The sequence below is a fragment of the Toxorhynchites rutilus genome, chromosome 3 (genome assembly GCF_029784135.1).
Source record: "Toxorhynchites rutilus septentrionalis strain SRP chromosome 3, ASM2978413v1, whole genome shotgun sequence".
Lineage (NCBI taxonomy): Eukaryota > Metazoa > Arthropoda > Insecta > Diptera > Culicidae > Toxorhynchites > Toxorhynchites rutilus.
Window position 1 is genome coordinate 931,524 of NC_073746.1, and position 14,593 is coordinate 946,116.

The 14,593-nt window shown below is 40.9% G+C and overlaps 4 protein-coding genes across 4 annotated transcripts; 3 read left to right on the plus strand and 1 right to left on the minus strand.

Annotated features, from left to right (window-relative positions):
- Positions 1 to 181: 181 nt before the first annotated feature.
- On the plus strand, positions 182 to 13,627 carry LOC129777619 (uncharacterized). The gene is made up of 2 exons (XM_055783993.1): positions 182 to 1,784; positions 13,491 to 13,627. Exon 1 carries the CDS (start codon positions 585 to 587, stop codon positions 1,743 to 1,745), a length of 1,161 nt encoding a protein of 386 aa, XP_055639968.1. The 5' UTR covers positions 182 to 584; the 3' UTR covers positions 1,746 to 1,784; positions 13,491 to 13,627.
- Positions 1,762 to 7,293, plus strand: LOC129777618 (uncharacterized protein K02A2.6-like). The gene has a single exon (XM_055783992.1). It carries the CDS (start codon positions 1,910 to 1,912, stop codon positions 3,509 to 3,511), a length of 1,602 nt encoding a protein of 533 aa, XP_055639967.1. The 5' UTR covers positions 1,762 to 1,909; the 3' UTR covers positions 3,512 to 7,293.
- On the plus strand, positions 3,668 to 4,900 carry LOC129779172 (uncharacterized protein K02A2.6-like). The gene has a single exon (XM_055786464.1). It carries the CDS (start codon positions 3,668 to 3,670, stop codon positions 4,898 to 4,900), a length of 1,233 nt encoding a protein of 410 aa, XP_055642439.1.
- Positions 11,032 to 12,703, minus strand: LOC129777620 (cytochrome c-2). The gene is made up of 2 exons (XM_055783994.1): positions 12,556 to 12,703; positions 11,032 to 11,947 (listed from the first exon to the last, which is right to left on the minus strand). The coding sequence occupies exon 2, from the start codon at positions 11,913 to 11,915 to the stop codon at positions 11,589 to 11,591; it is 327 nt and encodes a 108-aa protein (XP_055639969.1). The 5' UTR covers positions 11,916 to 11,947; positions 12,556 to 12,703; the 3' UTR covers positions 11,032 to 11,588.
- Positions 13,628 to 14,593: the final 966 nt, after the last annotated feature.

Genomic DNA, 14,593 nt, shown 5'->3' on the forward strand with positions numbered 1-14,593 from the left:
TTTCATGTATTTTTTAAATTCCGCCCAACATTCATATACTTCCTGATTATCAAAAACAAATCTATCGGAAACTGGGGCTGTTGTAGACAACAGATCGACTGGCAACTATGCTGATAACCTGTGGCTCGACCTGACAGTTCTAGCTGTGAGCGCTCCGATGTCAACAAGAGGAATAAAAGACAGAAGGGATAATTTTTTTTTGTTATGATGTTTTATGTAACACTGTTGTTCTTTTTAATCTGTTATTAAATGTAGTTATAATCGTTAGTTTGTGTTTCAATTCAATGTCAAGAAACACACGGCGTAACAGTGGCGACGAGAATTTTAAATTGTTGTTTTCGTTTCGTGATTTCGTGATATTTTTGTAAACTACATTTCGCCACCCGCGCGGAAGAAACGAAAAAGAATGGAGAACGAGGACAGTATGCGTGACGTCAAGCAGCAGCAGTTCCGTACACAGCAGCAGCAGCAGCAACAGTTCATTTCAACACCCGCATCAGCATCCGGGCAACTGTTTGCGTCTCCCCCCTCGGCCTGTTCAACAACAAGTTCCTCTCACGACAGAAGGATTGCTGTTGCAAGTGATGCAGATGTTCCAACAACAGCACTTGCAGCAGCAGCAGATGATGAATCAAATCCTGCAACGGCAACAACAGAGCGAAGAACAACAGCATGTATTCATGCAGAACGTCGTATCGTCAATCAAGGTGCAAGTACCGCCGAATCCAGAGCACATTCTCGACTCGTTGGCGAATAACATCAAGGATTTTCGCTACGATGTCGAGAACAACATAACATTTGCTGCATGGTACACCCGATACGACGATCTGTTTGAGAAAGATGCTTCACGACTGGATGATGACGCAAAAGTGCGGCTTTTGATGCGGAAGCTTGGTGTTTCAGAACATGATAGGTACGTCAGTTTCATTCTGCCCAAACTACCAAAAGATTTCTCTTTCAGTCAAACGATAGAGAAGTTGAAAATGCTGTTTGGTTGCAAAGAGTCGGTAGTGAGCAGGCGCTACAAATGCTTGCAGATTAGCAAGAATCCGACAGAAGATTTCATCACCTTTGCCTGTCGTGTGAATAAACATTGCGTCGAGTTCGAATTGGGTAAACTGACGGAGGACCAATTCAAGTGCCTTATGTTCGTCTGCGGATTGCGAGCAGAGAGTGATGTTGATATTCGAATGCGTCTTCTGTCTAAAATTGAAGAGCATTCTGACGTCACGCTGGAGATAATTTCTGAGGGATGTCAGCGTCTCCTCAATTTGAAGCATGACAATGCTATGATTGAGTCGCAACCCACACAAGTGAATACGATCAGACACCAGTATCGCAGGAAACAGTTCGTACGTCGAGAGCAATCTATACCGAAGCCAGCGAGTGGGAGTAAAGAGAAACCACAAACTCCTTGTTGGTTTTGCGGCGCGTTTCATTTCGCGCGTGATTGCGGCTTCAAAAGCCACAAATGCTCTGATTGTGGGCAGTTTGGACACCGTGAAGGATACTGCAACAGCGCGAAGAAGGCACGGGGGAGTATGCGAAGGCGTAAGAAGCTGAATGTGGCAAGCAGGGTGGTGAAGGTGAACGAGTGTTCTGTACAGAAGCGAAGGAGATTCGTTCCCGTTTTACTTGGGGGGTTCAAGTGCGTCTGCAGCTTGATACTGCCTCCGATATCACCATCATCAGCAAGCAGCTTTGGCGGAAGATTGGTAGTCCTGTCCTGGATCCAGCAACGGTAGAGGCGAAGTCTGCTTCTGGCAGTGCATTACCATTTGAAGGTGAATTCAGTTGTGATGTTACGATTGGTGGGAGAACCCACCGACAGCTCATCCGTGTTTCTGAGAAGCAGCTACGACTCCTTGGGTCTGATGTGGTAGACAGTTTCGGACTATGGTCAGTTCCGATGGACGCTTTCTGCAACCATGTTTCGAGTTCGTCTAATTTTGGTTCTTCGTTCGAGTCTGAGTTTCCGAGCGTTTTCACCGACAAGCTGGGTTTATGTACGAAGACTAAAGTGAAATTGGAACTGAAAGAAAATTGCAAGCCTGTTTTCCGTCCAAAACGTCCGGTCGCATATGCCATGTACGATGCTGTAGATTGTGAACTAGATCGGTTGGAGCAGTTGAAGGTTATAACACCGGTAGATTATTCGGAATGGGCTGCTCCAATCGTCGTCGTCCGTAAAGCGAATGGTACAGTTCGCATTTGTGGTGACTACTCTACGGGACTCAATGCCGCTCTCCAGTCTCACCAGTATCCTCTCCCTTTACCTGAAGACATTTTTTCGAAACTGGCTAACTGTAGAGTCTTCAGTCAAATAGATCTTTCCGATGCATTTTTACAAGTGGAAGTCGACGAAGAATTTCGAAATTTTCTTACCATCAACACACATCGCGGGTTACACCACTACAATCGTCTGCCGCCAGGTGTGAAAGTTGCCCCAGGTGCATTCCAGCAAATTATAGATGCCATGCTAGCTGGACTTGGGGGTTGTTCTGGCTACCTCGATGACGTAGTAGTAGGTGGTCAAAACGAGCAGGAACATAACCGCAATTTGAAAGCTGTTTTGCAGCGAATTCACGAGTTTGGGTTCACTATCAAGGCCGAGAAGTGTTCGTTTGGCCGGAATCAAATCCGGTATCTCGGTCATATCATCGATTCCAGTGGGTTACAACCAGATCCTGCCAAAATCGAAGCTATTGTCAAGCTGAAACCACCCACAGACGTTTCTGGTGTGCGCTCTTTTCTGGGGGCAATAAATTATTATGGGAAGTTTGTCCCGAACATGCGGAAGTTGCGATATCCCCTAGATAATCTGCTTAAGACAGAAACAAAATTTCTCTGGACACCAGAATGTCAAGCTGCATTTGATCAATTCAAAGCTTTCCTTTCATCAAACCTTTTACTCACACACTATGATCCGAGGAAAGAGATAATCGTTTCTGCTGATGCTTCATCCGTTGGTCTAGGAGCCACCATCAGTCACAGGTTCCCCGACGGCTCTATCAAAGCTATTCAACACGCTTCTAGGGCGCTGACTAAAGCAGAGCGCAACTACAGCCAACCAGATCAAGAGGGTCTGGCAATCATCTTCGCAGTAACGAAATTTCATAAGATGATCTTCGGGAGACATTTTCGTCTGCAGACTGACCATGCCCCGTTGCTAAGAATTTTTGGTTCGAAAAAGGGGATTCCGGTTTATACGGCCAACCGGTTACAACGTTTTGCGCTCACATTACTTCTCTACGATTTTGAGATCGAATACGTTCCAACAGCCAAGTTCGGGAATGCAGATGTTCTCTCTCGATTGATAGACCAACACCACAAATCTGAAGAGGACTACGTCATTACCAGTGTCATAATTGAGGAAGATGTGAAGTCAGTAGCATTGGATTCAATCAGTGCGTTGCCTCTCAGTTTTAACGTTGTAGCTCAGAGCACTCAAGCAGACGCAACGCTTCGCAAAGTTTGCCGATATTTGACGAACGGTTGGCCAAATGCGTAGCTCGACGATCCCGAACTCAAGCGTTTTCAGGACAGGCAGGATTCGCTCACAGTAGTGGATGGCTGCATTCTTTTTGCGGACAGGCTTGTGATTCCATCGCAACACCGGAACCGGTGTCTTGCTCAGCTACACCAAGGTCATCCAGGCATGCAGAGGATGAAGGCCATTGCGCGTAGCTACGTCTATTGGCCCACCTTGGATAGTGACATAGTTGGATACGTGAAAGCATGTCAACACTGCGCATCCGTAGCCAAATCAGCTCCACATAGTACTCCGGTTCCGTGGCCGAAAACATCAAAACCCTGGCAGCGGATTCACGTAGACTACGCAGGACCAATCGAAGGAGATTATTACCTCCTTGCCATAGACGCATTTTCTAAGTGGCCAGAAATTATAAAAACTGGTCGCATTACTTCTGCTGCAACGATTGGCATTCTCCGGGGCCTTTTTGCTCGCCTTGGAATGCCAGAAACACTGGTTACCGACAACGGAACACAGTTCACAAGTGCCGATTTCTCCAATTTTTGCACAATGAATGGCATCGAACACCTCACGACAGCTCCGTTCCATCCTCAATCAAATGGGCAAGCGGAGAGATTTGTTGACACATTCAAACGAGCCATAAAGAAGATTCACAATCGCACAATCGCAGAAGCTTTAGACGTTTTTCTGCTCACCTATCGCAGCACGCCGAATTGTTCTTTACCGGAGGACAAATCACCGTCTGAGATAATGTTCGGTCGTAAAATCCGGACGTGTTTGCATCTACTTCGTCCTCCAGTTGTTCAAGTTCCAGATCAGCTAGTGAGTAATCAGAAAGGCTTCAAGAAGAACGATACGGTGTATGCGAAAGTTTTTTCGAAGAACCGCTGGAAATGGGTTCCAGGCATCATCATCGAACGAATTGGACAGGTGATGTACAACGTTTGGGTAGAACATAGAAATATGCTGCGCTCCCACCTCATTCAACTGCGTAGCCGAACCGTAGACCCACTGTCAACGAAGCGGTCAGATTCCCTTCCAGAGCAGTCTCTACCACTGAACGTGTTGCTGGAAGCATGGAATATGAAAGAACCAGCAAAACCGACACCTGAATCGACGGTATTGCAGCATGTTTCAACACAGCATTCAAGTTCTGCAACGGGACTCTTGAGTTCCGATCGAACGCTGCAAAATATACCGGCGGGGCGTGTTTCTTCAACTCCGCGGCATGATATGTCGCCTCCATTGGAGTCAAGTCCTGCACCTTTGTCCTCACCGTCGACATCATCAACGGAATCCAACGATTATGAATCGGCGATTGAGGCTCAACCGATGGTACCTCTACCTCGGCGGTCTTCAAGGATCCGAAGACCCCCGCAGTGGTTTGACCCGTACCATCTCTATTGAAGAGGGAGATGTTGTAGACAACAGATCGACTGGCAACTATGCTGATAACCTGTGGCTCGACCTGACAGTTCTAGCTGTGAGCGCTCCGATGTCAACAAGAGGAATAAAAGACAGAAGGGATAATTATTTTTGTTATGATGTTTTATGTAACACTGTTGTTCTTTTTAATCTGTTATTAAATGTAGTTATAATCGTTAGTTTGTGTTTCAATTCAATGTCAAGAAACACACGGCGTAACAGGGGCGATTCATAAATTAGGTGAACATAAAATCGTCTAGTGAGGGCAAGTTAAGAAAAAAGTTTTTCGTTGCTTTCAATCCCTTGTTTGCTCTATTGCGTCTGCCTGTTATCGTGATTGTTTATATGATTGTTAGCGAAAATTTAAAAAAATCGCTACTGGATTTGTTCTCTGCATGAACCATTATGATCTTACAAGGAACCTGTGTTTTGTCCTAACAGAAAATATGAAAAATTGCACATATTTTGTGCGCATCAAATTATTACATATAATATTGTCGGCCGATAACATACTTTCACATATAGTTTGCGACTTTTAAAGAAGAAGCACCTTATCTTTCCCCACTAATTTCAAGAATTTCAAGAATGAAAATCCAAGAATCAAAAAATCTCCTATCCAATCTAACGATATCAATGAATAGTTGTCTATTGATGTTGGGTTCCAGCTAACATTCTATTTTGATCTTAATACCGCTGATCGAAAGAGCGAAAGAACGGCTCAAAAGAAGTGATTCACTTACTGAACCTTGACTGAACCGTTCATCAAAGTGAACTATTTTGTCCTAGGTAGTGCGGACTGAATCAAAACGGCTGTCAAAAAAGATCCAATGATCATGAGTGTTATTTTTCTTATAAAATAATGAATATAATTAACACTATGAAAAAGGTATTGTTACCAAAGGCAAAAATAATTAAACTTATACAATGATACACATATAACTTATTAAACGTGCTCTTTATTTATTTGCGGTATTTGTTCGGAAGATTATTGTTTATTGAGGAGTATCCCAGCAATCATAAATCGTATAACCAGCGTATATACAGCAAAATATATCCCAAATTTAAGGTGGTATATGATGCTCCTGACCAGGGTTACCAAATCTACAGAATAATTTGCATTTATACAGATTTTTTGAAGTTTTTAAAACCAAGAATCTGTACAAACAGATTATAGATTTTCGGGATTTCATACAGAATTTACTGATTTTGAAAGATAAGGTTCCAATTTTATAGAACAACCAGCTGACCCGGCAAACGTTGTTCTGCCATATAAATTACGTCTAGTGAATATTTTGACTGTTGAATAAAAAATAACTAATGTATTGCAATACATGTACATACATGTATTGCAATACATGTGTGTTCAAATGTTTCAACGATCTATAAAATTAATTGATTATGATCGATGAAGGACAGATTCCACGTGGATATCGAGCAGATACGTGAAGATTTGACCGTGTATTGCATTGGACCGTGGGAACTTCCCGAACCTGAGTGTGATGTGGAGATGGAGTTGAGATCTATGATGTACAGAGAAATGGACCGGATCGATCGGATCTCAGGATTCGTCTTTTGCATTCAGAAACCTGATCATTCGTGCTATGAAATGTAGCAACCTTGCCTCGGCGCAAAATAAACTTCAAAATAAGTAATCCGTATTCGTGGAGCAATTTAATCTGTATCAGATTAGCAGACGCGAAAATAATTTTAAATTGCTTAAATTTGAATGAAAATCATTACTCAATGTTGTTTAAATACTTAGAAAACAGTCCGAACTTAACGATTCTTCTATAAATCTTGTATACATCCAGCAACATGTTGGACGAAATACGTGTAACTTTGTAATAGAGCCCATTAAAGACTGCATCTCTCTTGTTTGAACATACGTTCTGTCGTCTGAGCAAAGGCTGTGTAGGCGTTACTCATGATAGCGTCTTGCTATCATTCCTCGAACCGCTTCTGTTGATTGTCGTTCGCTCTCTACCTTTGCGAATATGTTGACCATGGTTTATTGACACAGCTCAAGACATCCTAGAATGACGATGTCCTAACTGCGCCAATTCATCAAACGACACACATAAGAATCCATCGAGGGCACTCTTTTGACGTAGGATTACGTCTTTCGGGAACATATTGGGGTACAAATTGAAAATCGAAAATCGAGCACATTGTGAGAATTGTCCAATTTCAAACGCTTATTGCTCAGTCATTTCATGATGGATTGATGAAATTATCGCTTCAATCGATTTCGACACTTCATAACTATTTTTTATATTGAACAAAATAATATATGTCATGAAACTAACTATTGAACAATTGGAAAATCTCAACCCCTATCCTAACGGAAATACCCACTTCTGATTGGTCGAAATTGACGACACATGCGGCGGGTAACAGAGACATCAAAACCAAGCTGCCTGGAGGAAATTGGCATTGAAAATACATGAAAGTAGGGGGAACTTTTGTTCCTACCGAAATGTGTTCCCTAACAGAGACATCAAAACCAAGCTGCCTGGGGGAAATCGACATTGCAAGTATATGGAAGTCGGGGGCATTTTTATATTGCAAGTTAGGTGAGTGATATGATTAATTCTAGCAAATAAAATTCAAATTTGGAACTTAAATGTTAGTTGTTTCGTGAAATTTCATATCAATGACCGATCGTATATTGTGAAAAATTTAGCACAAGTGTAAGAGTGAAATTGTATATGGTTGCAGTTGTGTAAAAAATGACTTGATGTATGAAAAGATTTTTTTTCAATTTTCATAATTAAGAACACCAAGGTGTGTTCCCGCTCGAGAACGGGTCGTTTGGTTTAAGCTGTCTGTTTTGTTGTGTTCATTTTCACCCAAGGAAAGTTTAAACGACGAGAAAAATTGGAAAAGTTAAGAAACATTGGAAAAAGTGATTGATCTACTTATAGTATTAGGTGTTGTTAGTCCAATTAAAATTCGCATTGGGTTGAATAAACACTCAGAAAGTAAAAATTATAAAAGAAAGTTATAAAAAAAAAACCTTTTCCATTTCAAATACATTTTCTCTATATTAAAGTGACAAGTTTTTACTGATGAGAAAAATTGATAATTGTGTTCGGTATTGGTAATTATAGTATATTACATTGGTGAGTTGTTTTTTTTCTTTATTTCATCCATACATATCACAAGAGGCATCGCGTCTAGGATCGCAGAGGTCGGTTTTCATCATATCTCGTTCCACTTCGGTATCTTCTATCTAATACCAGGGACAGACATACAGCTGTACTTGCGTTGTACGTGTACAGCGTTGTACAGGTACCATCGTAGCATGACAGACATACTTTGGTTATACATTGCACCGCATGTCAAATTGACAATCAGAAATTCGACCAATTTTCACCTCATGTTTCAATGAAAAAGTTTTTTTATTTAGCGTCTGAACTATCAAACACAACAAACAAGTTTCCAATCTGAGTTATTAACTCAAGAGAAAGTTAATGAAAATAATATTTACCAAGTGTTTTGATTCAGTTTGTTCATGCTACCCACCACTAACCGTTTGTGGCGCTGCGCACCGTACAACTGTAGTCATGTACAACGGTGAAACAGGTCGGTACAGATACAGCGATTGTACCGAGTTTCTTGCATGGTTCTAGCGCTGTACATGGTGACAGACATACATTTTTCGAAGTAAAGCGCAAGTACAGCTGTATGTCTGTCATAAGTATAATACGCACCATCCAACGACTGTTTACCATCCTTCTGTCATCATCACTCGGTAAACACTGATGCAGTGAACAACCAATACCCAACAACCAAACAAAACGACCCTTTTCAGGAGGCCACCAAATCATTATCAAACAGATAGCCTAACGGAATCCTACGTCAACTATGCGGTCGTGTCTCGGTCACAACCCTACTGTGCCTTTTGTTTGTTTCGTCTCCTCCAACCGCATAATATTAAAATATTAATTCAAAATGAGTAATGATGTTCCTAATAATTGAAGTAACTGTGGCGCATTGGATCTACACACGTGATCTTCAATCAGGTTTTTATCAGGATTGACGACAATAGCGTGACTGTTATTTTGCATTCCGAGCATGGGTGTGATTAGAATAATTTCAATAATTCATTGTGTTCAATTCTCACTCCCGACATTCTTCCATACATGGCTGCCATACAAATTAAACACAAATTTCTACATTACTCGGGAATTAATCAAGCAAATGAAACCAAATTTGGCATATGGAGGTTTTGGGGTGCAATAAATGATTCTATGATGTTTATGAACTTATGAACTTTTCAGTCGAACTGTTATGTACATTTAATGCGCACACAGGTCCACACGAACTGTCGTATAGCCTATTTACTATGCTAACTCTCAATTTTTCTAATCAGTGTGAAATTCAAATGATCTAAAATAAAGTAACACCAGATGGACCAACCACAAAAGCCAGACAAGTCGCAGGTTGAGTACGATTGAACTGAAGTTGAAGCACTTGCCGGTTCCGAACGAATAATCGTGCTATTGATTACTAGGAAAAGAGTGACCGATAGGATTACACCTAGGAGAACTCCGTTTTCAGCGATTTTATCACTACAGAGGCAATCCCCAACCGTTACTTTGAAAGTTGTATCTGTAAGCTGGCTAGGTATGTCATCATCTTTCCCGCATGACTCCAGTTCGCGAGCCTTGCCGAAATATGTTGCCGCCATAGCTGGTCGTATGTGTTAGTAATGTCTAAAAGGGTACAGGTGCTAACATGTGAGGGCTTGGAATGTTTATGGAGGCATACTTCAAGTTCTACTATATAGCTTTCGGTTCTCCTGCTAGAGCGGAATCCAAAAAGCCGTTCGTTCAAAAACTTCTCTTTTTCTAGCCCTCGGTTAATCTTCTGTTGACCATCTTTTCCTTAACTTTCCCCTTGCAACTGGGTAACATTATGGATCTATAGCCACTGACACTAGATGTTTTCTTTTTGGAGGTATGACGATTCCAGTCTTCCACATTCCTTCTTTAACTCTTTGGATTGCGTAGAATAAATATTTGAGACGGACATTTCCGCAAAGTACATGCGTGGTCATCGATAGTAGTAGTACCGTTTACCAGCCTGATGGACTCCTGAACGGATCTACCTGAATTGATTCCTCGCCAGAACTTTCAAGCTAGAAGCTCTGAATTAATTTCGCTTATGAACTTTACACAGCTGCCCTTCACCACCAAGTAGTCGAATCAAGGTGGAGCACTATTTCGTCAGCCTGCGTATGAGGTCCGAGCGAACGCATCATGGACACAGTTGCTCCGTGTGAGCATATGAACGACACAGTGGATGTCAGGTAAAGCAACCCGCGCATGGTAGAGTATTTCTAGCGACGATTGAATTTTGGGTTAAAGTCCCAGACAATGGATAAAATCTAGCCTATAAAACATTCTCTTACGCATTTAGTTATTGTGAAGCTGGACTATCAACTACAGCGAAATCTTAATTTAGATTTACTACATTTGGTCAAGGTTACTACTAGAACTGCTACAGATCCAACAATCAGCCTCAGTTACGCTCAAAAAGATTACTCTGTGTGTTCCACATACTAATTGAGCCACACAGCCATTGCATTCGGCTGCGAAGCGAGCATTTCCTAGTCACAAGCATTGGTTTCAAAAAGCGCGGTTCACTGATATCCTCAATACGCGTGGTTCAAGGTATTGTGAAGGATGTGAATCGAGATTCTATTTGCGTCGTGTTATGGCTTATGTCCAATTATCACATGACGCTAAATTACATTTCTATCAGGTATGTGTTATAATGTATAATCACAACAAACGAGTTGTATCATTCGATATAACAAAATCAATTTTACTAACTACTGCCCCCGACAAAGAATGGATCATCGATGTGTCAAAACTTTCTAATATATCGACATTTAGTAAATATGAAAATTTAATTTTCTTTCACAGCCACCAAATACCAAATCGATTGCTCAGATAACATTACGCTAAGTGAGAGTAATAAAATGATGACTCAAGAGCCCTTATCACCTTTTTTCAAATGATTAGTACGTGACTTACCCGTCTTCTCTTTCCAAAGTGTATAAAACCATCGCATTTGGAATCAGAATTGAAAAATCTTTACAAATGTTCTTTTCACCGAAATGTATTTCTGTTCATCGTATCCTTGGTGCAAGACAGATGTCCTATTTTCTGTTGGCATATACTCAATTTCTTGTTTTATCGTCGGCAGTACGAAATTCCTTCTTCTTGTTGTCCAAACGGTTATTTGCAATGAATTGAAACAAAAAATAAGATTTTTGATAGAATGAAACTAAAGTACGATAATGAATGATCCTTCCTTTATACAGCTGTCTCTTTGTATTTGATATCCATTAGTTATTGGTTTCGATAATACTTCTCATACCGGTTCCTCTCATGAGCAGAGGCAAAATCTCGTTTCACTATTTTTAGCTTCTCGATTCTCAACTTGCGAAACAAGAAAGATGTTCTATTTCGTTAATCTAATGTATAAATAATGTTAAAATTAGATTATTTCAATAATTGTCCTAATTGGTTTGCGTTCTTTGTCTGGGCGAGGGCGTCAACTCTTTTCTTCTCTGCTACCTTCGTTGAATGAGGTTTCCATGCTTGGTATCTTATTAAGAGCATTGCTGTATATTGTTGCTAAAAGGTGAGATGGCTTTTTATGAGCATGCCGACTTCAGATAGGCGATGAGGTCAGCGCGTTCGTTCGGTTTCTTCAAACCAGCGAAGACCATCTTTGTGCCAGGGATGTATTTCTTTGGGTTTTCCAAATACTCGAAAAGGGTATCTTCGTTCCAGGTAATTCCCTTAGCCTTGTTAGCGTCGGTGTAGGCGAATCCAGCAGCCTGACCAGTTTTGCGACCGAAAATGCCATGCAGGTTTGGGCCGACTTTGTGTTTGCCGCCACCTTCAACAGTATGACACTGAGAGCATCGCTGAACAAAAAGCTTCTTTCCCTTCTCAACGTCTCCAGCTGGAATACCCATATTGCGTTTGTTGTTGGTATAGGTGGTTAAAACTGCGAATGAAAAAAAAAATGATCACGTGAAGTTTGACAATTTCCTCGTTTCCCAGAACATAACATTGACACTGTATTACACGAATGTGTGAATAAAGAAGACTGAAGGTCAACTTCCTTCCCGCTCATGACGTAACATAATTCATTTTGATGTAATTCAGAACAGGAACAAAATTAGGCGAAAATGTAAATTGTGCTTTAGAACTAAACAGCATAGTAAGATAAACACAGCAAGCTTTGATCTTCAAATGGACAATTTAAGACACTTGTCAGCCCTAATGAAAAAGGGAATTTTCCCATTACGTAACCTAACAACCTGATTTCGAAACTGGATCATATTTTAACGATTCGGAATCCTTTTTTTTACCTGACAACTGAATAATAAGAAGCCACTTGAATTAAAATAGCTAGACAGTTTTTTTCCTAATCACCATTAACACTTTCATTGAGAGCAAGTATTGAATCTATTTTCAGGGCCTATAAATTTAGCTTAAAACGCCTACGAAGAACGAAACCAAAACAAAACGGTGGTTTTTGTTTTATTTTCCACCCGAATGAGTTGCTTTTCTCACAACAAAAGCTATAAATTCTAAATTAGTTCCACTTACCTTCCGAAAATGGAATATATGGGAGCACGAAAGGCAGCAATGAGACGTCCAATCACAGCGAACTTTCTTCAAGCACAGCTTCTTGGTTTGGCACAACGCGTCTGTGCATGGATAGCAAAAAGCGATGGCACATGTGCAGCTTTTGACAGTTCGGCAAAGCTGTCAATCAATAGGCCTAGAGCCCGGTCCAGTGTTTTTAACGCCATTCAAACGAGGGGTATAATCAACCAAAGAGACTTATACCAGGGACAGACATACAGCTGTACTTGCGTTGTACGTGTACAGCGTTGTACAGGTACCATCGTACCATGACAGACATACTTTGGTTGTACATTGTACCGTATGTCAAACTGACAATCAGATATTTTTCCAATTTCCACCACATATTTCAATGAAAAAGGTTTTTATTTAGTGTCTAAACTATCAAACACAACAAAAAAGTTTCCAATCTGAGTTTTAACTTAAAAGAAAGTCAATGAAAAGAACGTTTATCAAGTGATTTGATTCTGCTTGTTCATGCTACCCACCACTAACCGTCTATGGCGCTGCGCACAGTACAACTGTAGCCATGTACAGCGGTAAAACAGGTCGGTACAGGTACAGCGATTGTACCGAGTTGCTTGCATGGTTCTAGCGCTGTACATGGTGACAGACATACAATTTTCGAAGTACAACGCAAGTACAGCTGTATGTCTGTCATAAGTATTACTGAACGGTTAATAGATCTATTATGAACTGTGTAAATGTGTAAACTGTGTAAAATTCTAAATTTGAGTTGCTTTCTCTCACTTGTTATTGTTCTACGGCAAATGATTTCGGTTTATGGTTTATTTCAATCTGGGTGGTGTTTTGCTTGAAAAAGTGTTTTCTTGCCACTTTTTTTCCCTGCTGTCAAATGTTTCTCTAATCAAAGTTTTGTTTATTTACGTTTTTAGCCTAACCGAGTTTTCATTGAATCGTCGAACAGCACAGATTGAACACGGAACAACTTTGGGAAATGAGAAAAACGAAGCACAACAGCCGAAGTATGTATTATTCATTGATTTTTTTGCCCCTTGAATGAACATGTATGGAATAAATGTTGAAGTTTATATAATTCGTATTCCTTAGTTCTTTTAATGGAAGTAAAAAGTTCAAATAACATGATTCTAGCGATCAGAATCTTTAAAAATCTAGTTTAACCTAGCAAACCTAACAAATGACCTAAAACTGAATTGTAGTTAGGTTCAGAACATATCAATAATACTGAACTTTCAGTTTCTAACAAAATGCCAGTTGAGTTCTTGTGATCTTATTAGCTAGCATTAATTGATGAAAAAAATTAGTTCCCATCCAGGTAGCTTTCAAAATACCCCGACAATCGTTCTCACCATGGACAGTTCATTCTTCTTCTTCTTCAATGGCACTAACGTTCCTAGAGGAACTTCGCCGTCTCAACGTAGTATTACTTGCGTCATTTTTGTTAGTACTTAGTTGAGATTTCTATGCCAAATAACACGCCTTGAATGCATTCTGAGTGGCAAGCTCTAGAATACGCGTGATCACAGTGCAAGTCGGAGGAAATTTCTTTGACGAAAAATTCCCCCGACCAGAACGGGAATCGAACCCGAACACCCGGCATGTTAGTTATGACGCTAACCACTCGGCCAAAGGAGCACCATGGACAGTTCATACACTCCGGAATTCGTTAGTTTCGGATATCTGTGTGCGGAAACGAAGCCCATGTAGTGATTCAAGCGCTGGGCCTTCGGCCATACAAATTGAAAATGTCTGGAAAACGGACACGTGCGGGTCATGTTTAGGAAACCACGAACCTTCATCGGAGGCAGTAGATGTCAGCGACCTGTCCTTTACAGGAATTGCATTTTGCTTCCCGCTCCTGTCCGGAATACTACAAAGAGAATGCAATACAGAAAGTCAATGTGGAACACGACGTGGCCTATCGTACCTCACGCTCCATCTTCGACGCAGAAAATGGCCGACCGGTAAAATATGCAAACGCTGTTCGAGATGGAAGAGGACCAGGAGGACTGCAGAG

Excerpts from the sequence above, each read along its gene's own strand:
- LOC129779172 (XM_055786464.1), top strand. The coding sequence starts at position 3,668 with ATGAAGGCCATTGCGCGTAGCTACGTCTATTGGCCCACCTTGGATAGT.
- LOC129777620 (XM_055783994.1), bottom strand. The coding sequence starts at position 11,915 with ATGGGTATTCCAGCTGGAGACGTTGAGAAGGGAAAGAAGCTTTTTGTT.
- LOC129777618 (XM_055783992.1), top strand. The coding sequence starts at position 1,910 with ATGGACGCTTTCTGCAACCATGTTTCGAGTTCGTCTAATTTTGGTTCT.
- LOC129777619 (XM_055783993.1), top strand. The coding sequence starts at position 585 with ATGCAGATGTTCCAACAACAGCACTTGCAGCAGCAGCAGATGATGAAT.